Below are 19,076 nucleotides of genomic sequence, written 5' to 3' on the forward strand. Positions count from 1 at the left end.
GGAGGGCCTAAGGAAAAACATGGGGCTCATGAAATTCCATTTTACAACAAAAATTTGTTTATTTATCCAAGACTAGAACCAAGGACACGTTATTTTTTTGGAAAAATGAAATTTCATGAGCATCGCGTTATTCCTTAGGGCCTCAATAATAACGTGCTTAAATTTTTAATGATTTGGGGCACCCAGTTTGGAGAAAAGTTATATAAATATTTTGACGTTTTGATATCGACAATATATATTGAATGACCCTTTCATAACACCTTAATTCTCGAAATTACAGGAATAAAATTGGAATTTCTTTTATTACTTCAAGATTGTTCGAAACTTTTATTATTTTAACGGTGGAGCGATTGGGATCGTCGAGGAGCCAATTTGCGGTGCGTTCGAGTCGGATAAGGCTCCCCGTTATCATTAGTCGGCAGATTGCTTCCCACCGCGGAACGCCCTTGCACTTGTGCTCTCATCTGATAGGCCGATAAAGAGGGCTCGTCGAGGGCGAAACAGCCGCGAGGTAATGGCATCGCAATTCCGGCTGTTAAGCGATATTAGATTAAGGTGCTGGCCGATAAATGACGCCGGGTGATAGGTCGGAGGCTTGCATGGGGATTGATAAGACGCGTCGTCACGTGACGTCAATTAACCGAGACGGAGAACAGAAATTGATGGTCACGAATGGCACTCGCGTGACGAAAAGCCCCCCCAGAGTGGGGAGTACCTGTACTCGTCGAGCAATTAGACCGATCACGGGCTCTGCCCGTTTTGTTGCGTTATCAGACCTAAACAGTGGCGTGCCAGATCGAGGCGACCCTCGAGTGATAAGCGAAACGCACTGATTTCGGCACAAAAGAAATCGGTCGTTAAGATACACGACTACCGTGTATTAACTTCAATAAGTATCTACTAACTAAAACCTTGATTACCAGTATCTAAAAAATATTTTCTCGAAATTTTATAAGAAAATTGAACAAATAACATCGAGCGTCGTCTTAGTATCGAGGATTTATTATTGAATCGGAATAATTGAGAATTATATTATATACAATTTTAAGTCTTTTCTTTTTTTTTTCAACATTTGTCAAGCGGGCCTTTTTTTGTGCATCGGTTATTTATTAACGTAGCGTTCTATATACCGGGGAGTACAACCGGCACGCGCGCGGACGCACTGATAAGCGATGAATGGGCGTATCGTCACGCACCCAGGGCACACGCGTAGCTCCACGGCGGTCACGCGATACGAGTCGGAGGTTACGCGGCCGGCGCCGATAAGAATGAATGGGTGACGCGCGTTTCAGCGCGTACATGTCTGATTGGGCAGCGTGCACGCACCGCCGAGCTTTCGCGGGCTTAAGTCGCGCACACCCCATCCGGGACTTTGCGGGGCTTTAATTATGCAGCTGCGTTGAAAGGCTGCCAGGAGATTAAGCGGCCGTTGCAGCGGTACTGATCGGTCGCGGTAGATTAACGACCTTATCAGCGGCGTATCGATCTCCCTTCGATAGTTCCAATCGAGATACAGACGAAATTCTAAATCCACGTCTCTTCTTGGAGGCTGCCGAAACGATATGGCGAGATGTTGGGAGAATAAAAAAGTGGAACCATGCGTCGCTTCGGACCAACGAGGGTCCCCTTATCATGATCGGCTTATTTCGCTAAAATAATATCGCGCGATAGGAATCGAGGAATTAGAAAGAAAAAAAAACGTAGAACCAGGTATCGTTTCGACCGAAAGGATCCTTTTACGTTAGTTGGCTAGCGTCAGTCGGAATAATATCGCGCGCAGGGTATTGAACAAATGAAAAACAGTGAAACCTTGTATTTTTCGGGGCCAAGGGTGTTCCTTTGCGTTGGCCAATCGGCACCGAGGACGGTGTTCGACCTTGCTCGCGATTGGACCATCAGTTGGAGCTTTCTCTCGGGCTCGTCCTTTCTTCTCCCGCGAAGCTCAAATTGTCGAGGACCTCGGTTAATGGATTTCTCAGTGTCGGGCGTGTGCCGGCCTTGGCCGCGCCCGCCTCCGGAAAAACCGAGAGCGGAAAACGCGGCGGAACGGGTGGAACGGGCGAGGAGACGGGGGCGAAAAAGGACGGCGGGACAAAGCAAAGCGCCGGCGACTTTTCCGAAAAACCCGGCGAACCTTCGGGAAATATCAATGGTAATCTCCCCTTTGTTCGAAACTGGGATAAGGATTGCCGAAAGTGGAGCGCCCAGGGGCAGCGGGGTAATTGCGCGGTGCGCCGCACTTTATCCCGGAGTTGCGCGACCAAAGTGTCCTTACCCCTTTCGTCTCTGACTCCGCGATCGACCTCCCCCCAACGAGGCCATCAACGCCAAGGAATTACTTCTTGTGCCGCTGCTCCTTCTCTTTTTTTCTTCCCCAGATAATGGATCGGACCCTTCTGTGCGTCAGATGCAGCAGGTGCAGTTAAATGCACCAACCAATTCGCGGAGCCGTGATCGCTCCTCATGGCTTTGTAATGAATTTCGATGCTCACGGATTCGGAATCTAAAAGGGCACTTTCCTGGAGGAAAGGTGCCACTTAAGCCTCCTCGTGTCAATAAAAATCGGGATATTAGACAATCGAGAGGAATATTAAATATATCAACTAATTGCATACACGAGTATTCGGTGTCTTCATAGCCGACTCTGAAAAGCTCGCTTCGCGGGGGGTCGGCCTCGCGGATTCGGTGGCCCGACCTTGGCTGGAATGGCAACCTTGCCCGATCCCCCGATGCGGCGGAAAGAATTCGACAGACGTCACTTTGGAGTGCATCTCGGGGAGACGCACGGCCCAGATTTTTTCCCGGAGAGAGCTTTTTTCACCGGCGAAAAGAGGACGCGGAGGCCGAACATTGAGCGCGACATCGGGAGGCACTTCCTCGAAACGAGCACGAGGTACTCGTCCACCTCGTTAATCGCTGTCTGGGAGTACCTCTTTCACCCTTGGCGTGAAAAAAATGGATTTCCCGAAAAATAGCCCCCCTCGCCGTCCGTTCTTCCGCCCCCCTCCGCCCCCACGACGCTTTCGGTCCGCCTCGGAGGAAGCGATAAAAAGGGAAAGCAGAAACCGGACGTTGTTCTCCGAGCCAGCTGGAATATCATTTCCTGGACGAGGAGCCTCCGAGAGTTCCCTTCCGACGACTCCACCCCTCCCGGGGTAGGTCTCCGCTATTTCACCCCTTCCGGCCCCCGAGTCGAGGGTACGTTCGCCATTGTCTCGATAACATGGCTCCGTACATGCGGCGCACGTATGCGCGAGGGCGGCTCGCCCGATAAATAACTTTAAGACTCGTTTTCCCACCGGAACGAGTCTAGGGGGGTACGTACCCCTGATGTAAAGCCACTTTGTCGTTCCACAAATTGGCTCGAGGTTCCGAGGCAGCCTCGATGACGAGAGGGTGTTTCGTCGCTAATTAAGCACGGGGATTGCGACCAAGACGTGCATGGAAATTGGACGAGTTACCTGCAAAGGGTGGTTACGCGTCTTCCGGGGTATGGGGATTTATTAGCATAAATATATACCCGGCACATTCGCGACAATGGCTTCTGTACGCGTGCTCACGTGACGTCGATTCTTAAGGTACCGCGACCGAGGGCCTAGATTTTTATTTTCAATGTTTTCTACCTTTCCTTTAGAGAAAATTGGAGCTTGGGGCTCCGTAATGGTTCTTGAACCACCGCTTTCGATGGCGGGCAGATCGAAGCACGGAGGGGGCGCCACGTCGGTGGCTGGCTGTACTTTATCCACTTACGGTCTCGACATTCGGCTATATGTTTCACTGGCACGTCGAGTTACATAAGTGGATCTGGCGAGGTTGATCGGACGCGAGCGAGGCGTATACTTTTAGACGAAACCACGAGCCGATTCCGCCCTGCTTCGATCTCCATTTAATTACGATAAATTCCTTAATGATCGCCGGATCGATTTCGCGTTTCGGTTTTGGCATTTTAATAGCGGATTATTTGGATATCGAGGGAAACGGGACGCGGCCTCGACGATTCGATGATAACGAGAGCGGTCGGCCTCCTCGAGCCTCCTTATTATGCCGGGGTGATATTCCTCCCGAATTTGATTATCGTTAATAAATGTCGCGTCGAGGGGGCGACGAGATGATAGGAAAGAGCCCAGGGGGTGAAATAAAATGCCGACACTCGACAACCCCCAGGAACCGCGCTCCCCTTTCTCTCGGCCTGTTTACCCTCTTCGGCCCTGCCACCCTTGTTACCCTTTTCACCCCTTTCACCCCCGTCGATCCCACTTTGCCGTCTTGCCGAGCACCGTCGCCGAGCTTCCGGCTTTCGCTAGGGTAACGTCTTCGAGCAAACTAGAGAGAAGAGGTCGCGACCGTCCCAGGGATGAAAATACGATCTACTCCGCTATCGACGCGATTAATTGCCGAAGCCGAGGATCGATCGATGGCGTCTGCCGCCTTGTGCACGCACCCGCGAACACCGGGAACACCCTCGAGCACCCTTCGACAACCCTTCGACTATACCCGGAACACCCCTTGGCGCCCTTCGATAACTTCCGGTATCTCCATCGAACACTCTCGGCAAGCGCCCCGCGATTAAGGGTCGAAAGTTAACCCCTAACTCTGCGAATCGTCGCTATGGCTTTTGAGGGTAAAAAAATGCGGTGGGCTTTGTCGGAAGGCGCGGCCGTAAGTTTTTGGCGTGATAACGTCGGTTTTATCTTGAGTGGGGCTCCTTCAAAGAACGATAACGTTATCGTGTGAACCTCATTGGCGGTACCCACTCTTAAGGCCGTGGAATATTTAACCACACCCAAGTATCGAATGTATTACGTGTACACCGAGGAAAAAGTGTCATTGAACCAAAGAAATATTTTGTTAATTCATGGAATAATTATTTGACTTAAATAAACTCGAATAAAGCGGATGCAACGTTTCCTCCGGATTGTGACTATTTATCTGAGGTTATTTCAATCAGATAATTATCCTTTGAATTAACAAAATGTTTCTTTGGTACTATTCAAACAGATATTTCTTTCGTTTGATGCATTACTTTTTTCCTGAGTGTAGTTTTGAAATTATAACGTGTCACGAAATTGCACGATTTTCGTGACGGTCACTTTTTTAACGTGCCCTAGTATCCCGACTGTCGATATCTCCGCTTGCGATAATAGACGTTATCACGTAAAACCGGGACGTCAACTGGGTGAAACTATTCTCGGCGATTTCGCCCGGGAGTTTTATTCCCGAATTCAAGGGACGAGGCTTCTTCTGGGTAAAAACTCGCGAGTCGGGGGAGGTTTTCGTTTACATCCGAATGAAAGTCCTCGTCGACGCGTATCCCAGGGAAGACGTCGACGGACCGACAAGGGTGGAATTTATTTACGCTTAGGAAGACGAGCAGCCCTCCTCATGAATAAGACAACGTATAGTCGAACCCACCCCAAACGGGCGCCGATGGTTACGCCCTCGTCCTTAAGGATAATGATCCTCTCCCCGATGGAAATCTCGAAGGGTCCTTTCGAAAATAGCGGCTTGTCCTTCGGCGATTCTCCTCGAACCCTCGATTTTTCAAGCCTTATCGAAACCCTTCTCAACGTTCCTCCGAATCTCGAACAGGCCTCGCGGTCTCTTGGAAGTTCGCCGAAGTGCCGGCTTACGGTGGATTAAGGAAACTCTCATTGTTTCCTAAATAATCGCAGCCGAGTGCGGATGCGAGATGCCATCGTAATTTCAATTCAAGCCTCGGCGTCCAATTAAAGTCGGGAGTCTTTAGCTTTGCGAGTTGCTCTCTTAACACAGAGAGAGAGAGAGAGAGAGAGAGAGAGAGAGAGAGAGAGAGAGAGAGAGAGAGAAAGAGAGGGAGAGTCGAGCCCCGGTTTCGGGAGCACTCTTAATCAGAAGTGCTGAGGCACTTCGGCGTGCCGACTTCCGTTTTCCAGCGTTTCCTTTAATTACCTCGCACGGGGAGTAACCAAGAGAGGGGGAGAGAGAACACGGCCGAACGCGCTCTCTCGCTCCCGTCTTTCATTGATGAAACGTCCTGGAGAGGCTCTCTCTCTTCTTGGGCGAAGCTCCGAGGCTGCAGTCTCCACGGGTACTAACTTCCGGTTCCGGGGAACTAGTCTAATTAGGATCCACGGGTAACAAGCTGTACGGTGCATGAACTGCGTGCCTGGTGAACAATTTCGGGGCTTAGAAGATCCAGGTTCCAGAAACCGAGGATCCCATTCCCGGATTAACCGGGAGTTAAGCCATAACTAGATTTATAACCGAATTAATTTTGCCGAAAAGAAATCCGGAATAATTTTCATGGAAAACCGCTCCGACCAACGCTTCCGAGTGGCTGGGAAATTCTTGCCGGGGAGGGCTGTTATCAAAACACGTGGTTTTTATTTTTATTTTTATTTCCTTTTTCGACGAGGATTTTATTGCTCCTGGGTAATGGAGCAACGTCCATTGCATCATCATTTCCGGGTTTTCCATCTTCGGGCGTGGCCCATTGTCGGAATTCGCAATATCGGAACCGCGAGGAGGTCGTATCATCTGGTACTCTCGCCGACGACGGGGATAAAGCGGTACATCGTCTCTTGGTCGTCGCCGAGCCATGTTAACGATGTAGGAAACTGTATTATTACACGGCTCCGGGTGAACTTCCATAAATCCTGGTTCAGCTGCCGAAAACCGGGGATACGCCGTGCTCGGTTTATTTGAGGAAGCTCCTGCCAAGTTCCGAGGACGCTCCCGCGGACTTAGTGGATCGGAAAGACAGGGAAAAGAAGATGGAACGAAATGCTCGGGTTTCTCTCCGCATTTCCGGGGCTGAACCACTCGGGTGAGGAATGAGGAACCGCGGGAAAATTTATAACATTATACTTTTAAAAATGCAACAACGGACGAACACAGCCGTCGTCTTTTTGCCCCGCTCTCCTTGGAGCTCTCGTTTCAGGGAAAATTGGGAAAAATTCGAGGGAAAAAATAATGGAGGAAAAGTAAGGTAACCAGAAATGCCCCTAAATATGTCCGCCAGATCTCCGAATCGTTTCCGGCGAGGAGGCACGATGTCATAGCGAGCTTTCGAAGATTTCTGCAGAGCCAGCAAGAAGAGGCGAAGCATCCCTCGATTCCTCCTAAGCGATTCCCGGAGCTCTGCTCTTTCCCGTTTTTCCGCTCTCCTGCTTTCCATCTGGTTTTTCTCCAGCCGCGTTCCTCCTTTTTCGCTGGCCGCCTACCCGTCCGCGTCTTCTTTCTTTTTCGAAAAACAAAAAAGAAAAGAAAGGAAATACGGATACACGGCCTTCGCGTCGGAAATGATGCATGCAGATGCATTCGTGTGATTTCCTGGACCCTTCGAGCCGCGCAGGAGTTTTCGAACGTTCCGACGGTTTCTGCTTCTTTAAATTTTAAAAATATTTCCGCTCGACTAGGATTCTCGGTTTAGTCGGCTCAAGGTGGAGTGCATTTCTCTGCGGACGGTTTCGGGGAACGCGCGGCCCTTATCTTCTATCATCCTTGTTTTCTTCTCATTTCCCCTTAATGCGCCTTGCGACGGCTTGTTCCGGACTGGAACAATTCCCTACATCCGGAAACTTAAAGAATTTTTCTGCCACGGAGGGCTTTATTGAGGAACTTTAAAATATGTTGACCGTAAAGAGGAGCCTATCTGGCGCAGTCCCGGCATGCCAAAAACTTTTCCCGAAAGTGGCCCACCTCGCAAAAAGTCTCCATCAAAGGCCAATTCCATTTGAGCCCGATCGAGCGAGCTTTCCTGTCGCGGGCTATAAAAAGACTTAAGGAGCCGGAAGCCCACCCAGAACTTCCACGAAAATTCAGATTAGAAGATGCCCTGGAGACTACCCTCGTATCAACCCCGGACTCTCTCCCACATTTGGCTGCGATAACGTGGAAAATTAGAAAAAATATCCCCCGACGTTTTTAATATAAATTGAGGAAAGAACTTATTCCACCAAAGAAATATTTCTTTGAACGAATAATAATTTGACTGAAATAAGCGGAAATTGTCATCATTCCAAAGAAATCCAATTCATTCGAGTTTGAGTCATACGATTATTCCTTGAATTAACAAAATATTTCTTTGTTACTATTGAAAAAAAAAGTGTTTCTTTGATTCAATGAAATGTTTTTTCTCCAAATGTACTCTCCACTGGAGAAACTCTACAGGCTACTCAATGGGCGTTTTATCGTTCCTTCGTAAACTCTTAAAGTGATATGAAAGTGTCATATATACATACCAGAAAGTCAAAATATATATAAAACTTTTCTCCAAATTGGGAGCACCGAATCATTTGAAACTCCATCGCAAAATTAACGAGGCCCTAAGAAAGAACGCGATGCTCGTGAAATTTCATTTTTCTAATAAAAAAAAATGTGTATTTGTCTCGGACAAGAACCAAAAAGACATTTTTTTCTTTAATGAACTTTCACAAACATCATGTTCTTCATCCGGGCCTCCATAATTACGTGTTAACTTTTCAGATAATCCGGTGCATCCAGTTTGGAGAAAAGCTTTATAAATATTTTGACGTTTTTATATATTAAAAATGACTCTTTCATATCACCTTAACACCTCTTTGTAATATAATCCCGTACTCGGTGGACAAGCGTTCCTCAAGATCGGTCGAAAGGCCTGGAGTTCTGACACTCGGCGGGAAAATACAGATTTTCCGGTCTGGTTGCTCAGGAAGGGCTCAGGGAACGAGGGGGAAATTAACTCCGGGAAAATGGAGGCCTCGCTGTGCAAACGCGCTCTCAGCCGTCTCTCCTCGACGCGCGATCTTTACATCGGCCATTGTCACGGCAGTTAACGCGCGCACTTTGCGGGGGGTATCGAAGTACCTGGGGACTTCGAAGTAGAAGCGAAGATCTCATCCGACAGTTGGCATGGTACTTCGCCCGTGAAGCCAGAAACCGATGTACAAACCGAGAAAGTCCACCCCTAGGGAGGGGGCCGAACTTTCCGGAGCCCGGAGGGCAGGAAAAGTTTCCATCGCGGTATTTCTCCGCGTCGGGAAGCCAAATCTTGGGGAATCCAGCCTCACGGGCGACCCCGGGATTGATCGGCCCGCTAAACGCGTACACGAGGACGAATTTATAGTGGAGATAAATTCCAGCACTCGGGAGAAACATCCTGGACTTTTTCCTCCCCTCACCGAGGGCGGAAACTCAAGACTCGCCCGGCTTAATGTATCCCGGAAAATTTGTCGGAGGAAAATTCGCAGGGGTTGACGGATAAGCAGGGCGATGGACGGTGGATGTTTCATTGAGTTCCCAGGCCGAGGCATCGGAGCAGAAGCCGATCGATCTTGAAGTTGATGGACTCTAGGCAGTAGAGTGCAAACGCTAGGCTATTCTTAGCGGACAAGGAACTTGCACCCATAGTCTTCGGGCTTTGGAGTTTCGAGTCTAGAGATCCGCACCCTCCCACGCACCCACACGAGCGTGAAACGTGCACTTCCGCCCATACCCTGTAAATACCTTGCAAATACCTTGCGAATACCCCGCAATTACACCAACGGACCGGATCCGCAAGTAGAACTCGACAATAGAGTCAGACGAAACCGTACTCCACGCACGGGAGAAAAGAAATTTGCACCTTCAGCAAAGGACAACATTACTGATCAATTTTTCCTCTTACTGCAGGTATAATTGCACCGGACACAAAAATATTTGTAATCATTGGAAACGGTTTCTGTAGAGAACATGCTTCCTAAATTAGCGAGTGAATTCCCAGCAGCAGCCAGAAAAATATTGTTGTCTCTATTCGAACACGTGAGGGATATGCAATTTGTTGCTAGAAAAGAGTAGGTATTGCAAACGCGAATAGAATTTGCATTGCCAAGGTAAAGTAATCGCCTTTTTCTTTTCGTTCTCAATATAACAAAAATATTTTCGGATAGAAATTTCGCTGGTCCATTTTCAGACGTTCATATTTGTCGAAGCAAGTTAGAATTTCTTGTTATGATTGTGATTTCTTTTTCCGTGTGCATCGAGTGGTAGCGCTCGGTACATGGTCAGACATTTTGCGCGACCCAGCCCCGAGTTCGACTTTTAATGACGCCTTGCTTCGAATTTCCAGCGGAGGCAGGAATGGCCGCAGCAGCGGAGATGAAGCAACCGGAAGAGAGGACCGAAGAGGAGAAAATGGCGCTGCTGGGGAGGCCGAGGTTAGGGGAGGTCTCTCGAGCCCAGATCAGGATCAAGGAGTCCAAGGAGTTCAAGAATACGGTGGACAAGCTGGTCCAACGAGCCAATGCTTCGATCCTCCTCGGTAAGTTCTCCTTCTGTATCTTCCACCTTTATTTCCTTCGCCACCTCGACCTCCGGGAAACCTCCACGGCCCCCCCTCGATTTTTTGAATATCTTTTTTCCTCGGGTTTGCCGTATAAAAAGGAACTCCCTCTCTCGGTTTTTCATTCGTAAATAAAAATAACGAAGTGCCCGAAAAGTACCGGGGGGTGGGAGAGGGCGGGATGGAGAGGGAAAAGGAAAAAGAGATCGATGTTAGCCTCGGTTTCTTTTTGCGCCACACGCGTCCTCGCTGCGAAAGGGAGGTCGAGGGGCTGATGAGGTCGAAACGGCTGGAATGTAAAGAGTGAACGTGGAAAATCGCGCTAACGACGCCCGGAAAGCCGTGGAGGAGGAGAGACGATTGACAAGACGCGTCGGTGGGAGAGAGACGGCTGCCGAGGGCCAAGGGCACGGAAGACGAAGAGCGAAGGCAGGAAAGAGTGAAACCCGCTAAAGGGGATGAATTCGAGCGTTTACGACGACGCATTTCTTTTTCCGAATTTTTTTTAGAATTATTTGTTAAAAGTGAAATATTGGATCGAAGAGGAAGAGTTAAACTACGCGGAAGGAAACTTTAATTTCGGCTGGCAAGGATTTCGCGAAAGTCGAGGCCGGAGGTAAAGGAAAATTTGTTGAACCCAGGGGAATCCTTTGTAGGCCTTGACTTCCTCTTGTTCGGAATTAGATTTATTCAATGGTATGCAGGTTTATGCAAACGTAGTCAAAATAAGACAGTCGCTTATCGATTCGTCTGGCTCGAGGCGAGAATCCAATTGGGTCCGTTTTATTTCCACGGATTAAAAGCGCTCTCCTTTTATTCTCCCACGCGGGATTAACAGTGTCAATGCAAAACGCGTCCGCTTCGCGCCTTTTTTCGAATACTTTATGTCGAGCTTTTCAATTTCTGAAAACCCATCCGCAAGAGAGGGACTCGGAATTTCTTCGCCCGACGTTCCCTCGCTGAGGGATAATTTATTATTCAAGGGTCTAGAATCTATGCAAACGCGGATAATTGTACGTTTATTCCCCGGCACCGGGATTTAATATTCAATTTTGTTTCCATTACACAAATTAAGGCATTATCTTTTCGAGCCTTTCAACGAGAATACCCCTAACTTGGTAGGTTAATTCAAAATTAACGCAAATGTCGAGTTCGCTTCGTCTCGCGCGATAAAAAGGGGGGGCGTTTATCGTCCGTGAAAGATCCGCCGAGCCACTAAAAGTCTGTCGCGCTCCGCGAAAATTCCTCTGGAAGGTATAAAGACCGCTTTACTCGGGGCTGTAACCTTCCCTTACACGCCGAGTCAGCTGCAATTCAATTGCGCGCAATTGTACGCGAATGTAAACGATAATCGCGCATCGATTCCTCCCAGTCGAACCGGGACTCCAAATGGTTGCATTTCCCTTCTGTAAGTTCAATCCGTTCGAGTCTCCCCGTAACTCCCCTTAAATTCCCTCTTCCCCGTTTTTTGTATTGTAGCCCATACCCCCGAACTCGAATTAAAACGCCCGCAAAACTCGAATTTCCCTTTCCTTCGTCACGAGGCTGAATCGGAGTGTCCCGCTGCGAAGAAAAGGGTGAACGGAAGAAAGTGAACGGGGTTAGGAGAGATGGCAGATACGCATGAGCGTGACCGATATTGCCCGTCTATTTCTCTTCCATTTCGCTTCCATTTATCCCGGAGTGCGGGATAATCTCTCTACTTCGCGGAACCATCGCCTCTCCATTACTCCAGTGGCCGCGTTCCCGAGTTAGGAGTCCAGGAACGAGGCACTCGATCTGGGTCAACCCTCGTTACCCCTCCAGGACCCTAGGTCCTGCGGCCTCCTCGAAAAGTCACGTCCGTCTCGAAGTCAAGGCTCGATTCGTCCTTCGAGGGACCCACCCTCGAGCCTCGAAAGATCAGCCGCTCCCTCGGGAATCCCTCGAAGCGGTCCTTCCCCGGAAATGACGTCGCCAAGAGGGTGTCCAGGTTGCCTCGAAGGACCTCCGAAGGACCTCGGGACTTCACTTTCCACCGGACACTCGGGAACCCGGGAACTCCGGAATTCCATGCTCTCCTCCGATCCTCCACCCTCGACGAAGCCCAGCCAAATGGAACCATCCATCACGCCGGAGAAAAAATGAGTAACCATCTCCCCGACTGTGATTAAATTCCAGTAGCACGATAAGCCCCGTGTTATCTGGCTCGTTTCGTCGGCTTGTCCGTTACTCTATCGTGCCTCTTATTTTATTATTTCTCCGGGGCCAATCCCGCGGCAGTAAGACGCGAAACGTTCATTTCCGGAGCCCGGGGGCTATAAACCCGAGGTATTTCAATTTTCTTACTTCCGGGCGCACTTGGCGGCACTTTATATTTCCCAGCCGCGCGCAAGGACCCGCCGTAAATTACGGAATTTGATTAACGCGAAATCGTTATCGAAGTCCCGAGCGCGATCGGGACCTCGGACACCTGGGCCAGGAGGGGTACCCCGGCCCCCTGGGGGGTAATTTCCGATCGTCGGGGCAAAACCGATTACGCCGCTCGTTAATGTCGCCACCTAAGACACTAACCAGAGGAATCCCCGTAGGAACGAGCTCCTGGAAGGAACAGTTCACGGAAGCCCTTACCGTGAGCGGCGGCGACGGCGAGGAAGAGGGCGAGGGGGGATCCTCCTCGCCATCACCTGCGGACTATCTCATGCACTCCCTCACCATATTCTGGAAGGTGCTCTTCGCCTTCGTTCCACCTACCGGTAAGTACGTTTCTCTTTGTTGCTCCCACCCGCGGGGCTGCGACTCCCTCTCGCTCCCTCTCGCCGGAGACTACATCCTTCTTCGTCGCTCCCACCTGCGGGTAAGTGCATCTCTCCTCGTCGCTCCCACTTGCCGGCGAGCGTGGGCTCTCCGCCGTCTCCGTGTATATGCGAGTATGTCCTTCCTCGTCTCTCCCGCCTCCTGGCCCGTAGGCCTCTCTTTGTCGTCTCGGCCTAAGAGGTACACCTCCGAGAAAGGGACGGATGGAGAGATTAGCCGCGAGATGGCCGGATAGGTAGAAGGGTGGGTCTATGGACGTACATGCGCGATATATATTTACGAGTGGAGCGTATATACGCGTACTTACGCGTACATACGCGTATGTACACATGGGAAGTATATGGACCTGTGGGAGGAGAGATGAATGCGGGACTTGGGGATAGATGGCCAGATAAGTGGATGGACTCTGGGAATTCGGGATGGCTAAATCCATCGAGTGGACGTCCTGGTCCTGTTTGGACTTGATGTATATATGCGCATTTTGGAAGTGCGGCAGGGATCTTTATTTACGGGATTACGGTTTCACTTGGATTCGGATTATATGGAACAATGTACCGCGTGATCGGGGTTTCGTGTCCGTTATCCAAGGCACGGGGGTAATACTCTGTCCAATTCATGATATCCCAAAGCAACGCGTGTATACACTGGGCCTTAAGGTGATGCGAAAGTGGCGTCGAAAAGGTCTCATTTGTAAAACTTATTTCCGATCTAGGCGTACCGAATCGTTTCAGACATTACAATATGAACATGCAGGCTATAAGGATGGTCTCGACACCCATGAAATTTCAATTTCTTGAAAATCTATTTGTAGATATTTAAAAAAAAAGTGTTTATAAAAATTGAAATCCCGCGAGGGGCAGGACCTCTCTTATAGCCTTCATATGCACGTTGTAAAGTTTAGAACGATTGATTCCTCAGATGCCACTTTCACATCCCATGAACGAGGAACCTTCTATGATTCCGAAACAAGTGGTCCAAGGAACTGCATCCCTTGATCTCGCTCGACTCGGAATCGAATCGGACTCGCGTGACAATTTCCTCAGGTCCGCTCTTACCGGGGTGGATTTAGTCTGCTTGGAATTCACCTCGACCTCCCTCTCGAATGCGGAATTTCAAGGAAGTCGAGGCGAGTTCTTTCCTACGTAATAACTCGGGCTCTGGCCTCCGTCAACTTTATAACAAGTTCAGGTGCACCTGAAAAGCCGACATTCCGCTCGACGGAAGACCGATTCGGTCCCTCTGCCGAAGACGACTCTCCGTGACCCCAGAAAGCTTCTCTTTCACCCGACACTCGCAAATTAAAATCGAGGACGGATCCCCTCCCTGATAAGATAAAAAGCACAGATTACCTCATAAATGTACAATATCCCCGGTCGAATCATTTGTCGATTTCTTTTCCCCTCTCTTCTTTACCCCTAACCTACAAGTGCGCCTACCTTGGAGTGCAGATAATCGAACTTGAACTTCGACCGTGACATTTACTGCTCACTTACGAGGAACAACGCCGACCTCTACATACCTCTAGCCTCGTGCCATTTGTTGGGCTGAGATCGAATTCTTTTCTTTTTTTTCTTTTTATGAAGGTAGGACGCCCACGCGTTGGCAGGCTAGATCGAAGGGCAAACGGGAGTAACGACGTCGTTAATTTTCCTACACACGTTAAGGGTAACGGAGCTCCCCTTGGTAAACCGAAGCTATGGCCCCGTCATCGTTGAAAATTTTCGCGGATCTACGTAAATGCGAGCGGGTGTGCACATGAATCTCGTTTACTGGTCCGGGATGATCCTAATGGGCGCAGTTGGCAGGCTTTATGACTGCGTAAAATCCCACGGTTAATTTCAACAAACTCGACAACCGAGGACACACGGGATTAATCGGCGGAGACTGATGCTACGTTAACACGCATTCCATCGAACGAAATTGGAAAATAAAGATTCACTCGGGGAGGGGAAAGAAATGTATCAAGTTGGCGAAGAAGAACGAGACGGTGCCTCGAGGACGAAGAGACGTCTCGATGATCTCAAAGACCACGAGACAAGGATAATAACCGCGGTGTCTTCAAAGGCAAGAGAGGAGATCCACCTGCTCCGAAATACTCGACTCACCAGCCACGACGTCTCGGTAGGGAAATTGCACGAGCACCGAGATACATTGTTACAGCTCGCGACAAGACGAGAGAGCAGGATTTGCGGTGTTCAGCATGATCGTGAGGTCTTCGGTATCCAGGACCTCTTCTTTCCTTTTTTCCTCCCCTCGGAGGATCTCGGGATAATTAATCTCCGGGGTGGATCTTCCGTCGAGGGATCATTTGCGCGATCGGATCTCTCCATCTCGCAGCCTGCTGGAAGGAGAGAAGGAAGATTCCCGTCGAGGCTCCCTGGGATTTTCCGGCGAGGTCCTTGCGCCTAATTTCGGGAAAAGTGTGCATCCCGGGAATCTTGCCTGAAAACTGGGTCGAGCCGGTGCCCGAAGACGCGAAACGAATCTCGAAATTAAACGGGCCACTCGATGCATCTCGAAATTAAACAGGATGCTCGACGGAACTGCAGCGGGAACGGCGCGGAGGTCCAATCATAAATATTCCTTTTTTTCATCTTGCAAAAAAAGAGAGAGCTAGAGGGAAAAGAGGAAGGAAGGGCGCGGTGATCGATGGAGCTTGATTCTCCTGCTCGCCGGAAATCCGCGCCACACCCAGGACTCCGATGGCTACGGTCCTGTCGGGCTTCCAGGTGGTAAATACCGGACCATCTACCATCTACCACCGTCATATGCATCCCGAATGCTCATCGCCCGTCCTTCGCTTTCCGTTGTAGCCGGTTAGATGTGATTTCTGCGGTTAATTTCCTTCCCCCGCCAGCCCCGCGTTTACCTCGTTCCTCCGCAAATCATCCAAGCGCCATTCGACCCCGGCACTAGGATCGACATTCGAATGGGGTACCTCGACCCAAATGATTGAGGCCAGTGCATTAAAAAAAAAAAGTATAAACCGTCAAAACCCAACCTAAGTTTACTTTACACCTGCTGCACGGAGATCGGGCGTAGATTTAAAAATCCGCGAAGGGTCCTGAAATAGTTCGAATAGTTTATAAGAGATGAATCAGAGGAGACTCGCCCAGAAGCACCCCTTGATGTCTCCGGTGCAATCAACCGAAAAATCGCTCTTTGACTCCAAAGGAGAGGAAGACCATCAGCGAAAGCACTCTTTTCGCTAGTATAAACACCGTGCCAAAATCGGGGGTTGGAGGGTACCGCTTTTCCCCGGGTTCTCCGTTTCTCGGATTTTTTCCCCCCTCGTCAAATGGACGAGAAGCATCCTTGAGTCATTCAGAAGAGGAAGGACGACCTGAAGTCGGGCCGAAAGCTGCGGAAAGAGATGTTAGGATTTTCTGGACGGCTCGGAGGGAACGCCCTCCCCTGGTCGCATCAACGAATAAATCGCAGGGGGAGGTTTGACGATCCTTGAGAAAAATCGCTGGTCCAGGGAGTTTCTGCCCGCCTGAAACAATGATCGATAGATATTATCACCGGCGATTGGACCGATGGCAAGGGCCAGCGGGCAACCAGCCACTTGGACGGATCCGGCTTCTCTCGCCGAGGGAAGTTCGATCTCGCAGTTCGACCTCGAAAGGGGTGGAAAGGTGGAAGAGGGTATCCTCCGGCTCTCTCCCAATGCAAACGGTTCACTTTGCGCTTCTGATTGCCGATAACGATCCGAGCCGAAAGCCCCAGCGATCGGGCGATCATCGGAAATCCCTCCTGCGACTTCCTCCCCATTCAAGCCCCTTTTCCCTAAACCACCCATCTTAAAAAAGTTTCCATCGATTCTTTCGATACCCAGGAAGGCGAAATCCGTCCAATTTCGATATTACGCCGTGTTAAGGTGATACGAAAGGATTATTCTATTAAAAGATTATATAACATCAACATATTTATAAAACTTTTCTCCAAACTGGATGCACCGAATCATTTGAAACCTTAACACACGATTATGGAGGTCCTAAGGAAAAAGGCGATGCTCGTGAAATTTCATTTTTCAACGAAAAATTGTTTATTCATCATAGATTCAAGAGCACATATTATTTTTTTTTAATGAAATTTTATGAGCATCACGTTCCTTCTGAAGGCTTCGATAATCACTAGCTGAGGCTTCAAATGATTCGGTGCACCCAGTTTCGAAAACAGTTTTATATACATATTGACATTTAGAAATATTTTTATATAGAATAACTTTTTCGTAATATTTTAAATTTCCTGGGGAAAAAATGTGGAGTTAGGAAAGAAGCGCTGGCGTTGCTTTGCCTGACTAGGGACGGTCCATTACCACTAGCTCCAAGAATTTCCACTAAAGTCTACTAAAATGTCAGCCCAGAAGTAGCCTGGGGTACTAATTACTCTCCAAAAGAGATGAGATTCCAGATCAATATTAGCCTGGTAATCAGGGCGTCGCCTCGGGAAGATAAGCGCCAACTATTTCTGCCTCCAGGAGGACTCAGGGTGAGAACAACAGGTGCTACTCCACTTGGCTTTGTGAGGCTCCCTTTGAGCGGCTTCCGCCGATTTCGAGGCTCGAACGCTCGCGAGGAATTCATTCGAGACGGTGTCGATATTTCCTTCGCTAATCTCGAAAGCCTCGGCGAGGTCTCCTCGACCCGAGGCGGATAAATACGACCAGAATCTGCGCGAAATTGGAGTAGAATGCACAGAGACCGCGAATAGGGTCGGGTCGCAGGACGAGGTAATCTCGCAGCTACGCGTGCGGTTTTCGCCGAATCTTGCGGGGATTTATGCGCGGTTCTGCCCACCTTGTAATTTTCCGCCTCGAAATTTATGCCGCGAGAGGAACCCCACCTCGGTCAAGGTCCCGATCTCTTGCGGCTCCTCGTACTTCTAATTAATATTAAATCGACCAGCAAGGGAAGGATTAAATCAGAGGTAGATTTATCCAGGATAGATTCACAGATTTTCCAACCAAGCACGGATTTCAAATAGGTCGGATCATTGAGGTTTCCTTCGAATGGAAATAGATGGGACAGTGGAGCCGCAGGAGCTCGAGGGAGAGATTTTATGTGTGGGAGGTGTCACGCCGTGGATTTTCTACGGTTCTACGGTTCTTCCTGTGTTCTACCTTTCCGCGCCATGGAGGCAGCTGCGAAATGACCACTTCGGGAAGGGAAAGGCTAGACGAAGCCCCGACAAAGTGTCGGAAGCAGGTCGTAAACGGTCCCGCCCGTTTCGCGCCGGAAACGTAAGGCTCAAAGCTTCCGCAAGGGAGGTCTGGGGAACTTTCATCGGGAAATGCCGTGAAACCTCGTGAAACCCCGTGAACCTCGTGAAACCCCGTGAAACACGGGGGAACGCGTACAGGGATGTATGTCAGGACGTCAGTCCATAATTTCCATAATTTCCCTCGCGCAACCGGGTCACGTTCCTGCGGACGAAACTGGCCAGAGCAGGGGCCGAAGGTACTTGAATACCGAGTACATACACCCGGCACGGAATACCGGATCCTGGATTCAAGGGAACCGATAGCCGTCCACGCGGAATGCAATTCTTGTCCCGCAATGGAAGGCCCCGGGAAACCTAATTTGCCGAGCAAACGGCTGATTTGCGCGGCCATTCCAGTCGCCGCCGCGCGCAATTTTGAGGACCCCTTTCGCAGGTCGCATCCTTAAAAATCACCCAGAAAATATTGCCTCCGATAATACCCATTTACAGATCATCAGAAATCGATGATAAAGGGGAGGAAATATTTTTTTCGGAATTTATTCCCCCCACTGACATGAGTCGCCTGAATGGGAATCAGGAGTCGCGGTCGGGGAATGGTCAGACGACATTGAAACTGAAATTTATGTCGATCCCTCAGATAAATCGTTACATAGATCGTGATATTAACTAAAATAAAAGTTAATAAATAAAAAGAAGAGCCTCGAGAAAGGTGTACCTACCCTGAGAAAAAGACTTCATCGAACCAAAGAGATATGTTTTTTATGCAATGAATTTT

General features: G+C 49.3%; 1 protein-coding gene across 1 annotated transcript in view; it reads left to right on the top strand.

The window, feature by feature from the left end:
- Positions 1-19,076, top strand: part of LOC105697270 (sodium/calcium exchanger 1) — a 53,022-nt gene that overhangs the window by 24,228 nt on the left and 9,718 nt on the right. The window contains exons 4-5 of the mRNA XM_023433280.1: positions 10,031-10,258; positions 12,850-13,014. Coding sequence (XP_023289048.1) covers positions 10,031-10,258; positions 12,850-13,014 — 393 coding nt within the window. The remainder of the gene's footprint in view (positions 1-10,030; positions 10,259-12,849; positions 13,015-19,076) is intronic.

This window comes from Orussus abietinus, unplaced genomic scaffold (genome assembly GCF_000612105.2).
Source record: "Orussus abietinus isolate OABI.00-Male unplaced genomic scaffold, Oabi_2.0 scaffold42, whole genome shotgun sequence".
NCBI classification, from domain to species: Eukaryota; Metazoa; Arthropoda; class Insecta; order Hymenoptera; family Orussidae; genus Orussus; species Orussus abietinus.